This window comes from Phaseolus vulgaris, chromosome 7, assembly GCF_000499845.2.
Source record: "Phaseolus vulgaris cultivar G19833 chromosome 7, P. vulgaris v2.0, whole genome shotgun sequence".
Classification (NCBI taxonomy): domain Eukaryota; kingdom Viridiplantae; phylum Streptophyta; class Magnoliopsida; order Fabales; family Fabaceae; genus Phaseolus; species Phaseolus vulgaris.
Window position 1 is genome coordinate 38,037,123 of NC_023753.2, and position 1,966 is coordinate 38,039,088.

Here is a 1,966-nt window from a genome sequence, read left to right on the forward strand (position 1 = left end):
AATCTACACCCGTTTACTTCATTAATAATAATCTCTTGACTTGTAAAAAATCTGAAATTATTCAATTACACTATTTTAAAAAGATGCAATAGGTAAGAAAAAAATAGAAAAATAATAGGTAATGTGAGAGATACAAAGATATAGATGACGTGACGCACTAAAAGATATATATAGAGAAAAAAATACATCAAATATAAAGATAGAAATACAATACTTGTTAACAAAATTATTTAGTTATTTTCCATTTGTGTATCTCTATTTTTTAGCACCATTTACTATATTCATTAGTTTATTTTATTTAATTTTTTATAACTACGTTATAAAAGCCGATCAAAATAAAAAAATAAAAATGTTATAAGTATTATATTTTTTTATCAATAAAAAAATTTAAGATTTTTCAATACTATTAACATAAATAATTATATATATGCATAACCCAAAAATACCTAAAAATCGTCAAAAACATGTATACATAAATTCTATATACATCAAAATCGATCTTCAACCATTACAAAACCTCTTCCTAGTGGCTACATCATGTTGTAGATATTATATTATACCAATTTTACATATAATTAATTTACATAGAGTAACCTAATTCACAGCTTATAATAGATCATTTTATCTATGAAATTTGAACCTAATCATAAATAATGCAAATTCAATTTACTTGAACCAAGGTCCCATATGGTGTCTTATTTTTGGGATCGTACATGTGGTTTCAATCAATATTATTAACTAATTAATTAACATTACAATTAAACGAATTAATTTAGAGATTTTAAATTTAAAAATAGTATTAAGAATTTTAAAAAACTAAAAATATTTTACAAAAATACTAAAAAAAAGAATAAACTATTGTTGTAGGTTGGAAAAATTGAAGGGCAAAATTGGAAGCAAATTAGATTTGGAGTATGAGGTTAACTCTGACATGGAATAAATAGAGTATTGTGTTCTGAATTCTGACCTCACCACACCACACCATCATCACCCAAATCTCTCTCACACAGAACACAACATACAAACAAACATGTCTACTCCATCTTCTTCCCATTTCAAAAGCTCGCACCCAGTTCAAGTTTTCTCTGCCATTAAACCATCACCACACACTCCATCACCATCTTCTTCAGCCTTGAGCTCCATGAAGCTCAAGAGTCTCATCCACACCCTCATAGTCTCCCACATGTGCCGCATCATTCGTGCACTCTCTAAGCTCAAAGCTGCAATCCTCCAAACGCTCAAGGGAAACCACTCCAACAACATTCACTTCCTCCACCACAGAAAGCACAAGATGACCAAGAAGATCATCTCCGGCTCCTTCAGGCTTCACTACAACTGGTGCTCCTCCAAATCCTCTCAAGTCATCACAGTCCCCTCAAGGGTCTTTCAGGGTTTGTCCAACCCTGCTGATGCCGACCACTTGTTCGAGGATTGCCACGGCAGCTCGCAGCTCGCCGGCTACTTGAGGTGGCTGGAAGAGAAGATTTGTGAAGATGATAACAGTTACAAAAAGAGCTGTGAGAGTGAGACTAATGAAATTGATATGCTGGCGGAATTGTTCATTGCGGATTGCCATGAGAAGTTTCGGTTGGAGAAGCAAGAGTCTGATAGAATGTTCCATGAAATGTTGGCTAGAGGCATGTGAAATTTGGTGGAACATGTTGGTTAGCATGTAAAAGTTCAGATAACTTGTTGATTAGCTAGAGGGCAAGATTCAATGTTATGGTCTATTTGCCTTTCTTAATTGTAACTTTTCATAAGATGGAAAAAGGGTGAAGGGAGTGAGAAAAAGAGATTAATGGAAGATGGGGATTCGTGGAATGCTTGATATATATGTTCATAGTCATGGAAGTTTTATTTTGCCTTTGGCTTGTTCATCAGAAAATCAGAAAGTACTAGTGTAAAAAAACTTATTTTGACATTATATTTAAGGCACTTTTATGATAGCACTATCATTTAAACTAAA

At 32.7% G+C, this 1,966-nt stretch overlaps 1 protein-coding gene across 1 annotated transcript; it reads left to right on the forward strand.

Moving 5' to 3' along the window:
- Window positions 1-953: 953 nt before the first annotated feature.
- On the forward strand, window positions 954-1,966 carry LOC137830628 (uncharacterized). The gene has a single exon (XM_068638081.1). The coding sequence runs from the start codon at window positions 1,031-1,033 to the stop codon at window positions 1,643-1,645; it is 615 nt and encodes a 204-aa protein (XP_068494182.1). The 5' UTR covers window positions 954-1,030; the 3' UTR covers window positions 1,646-1,966.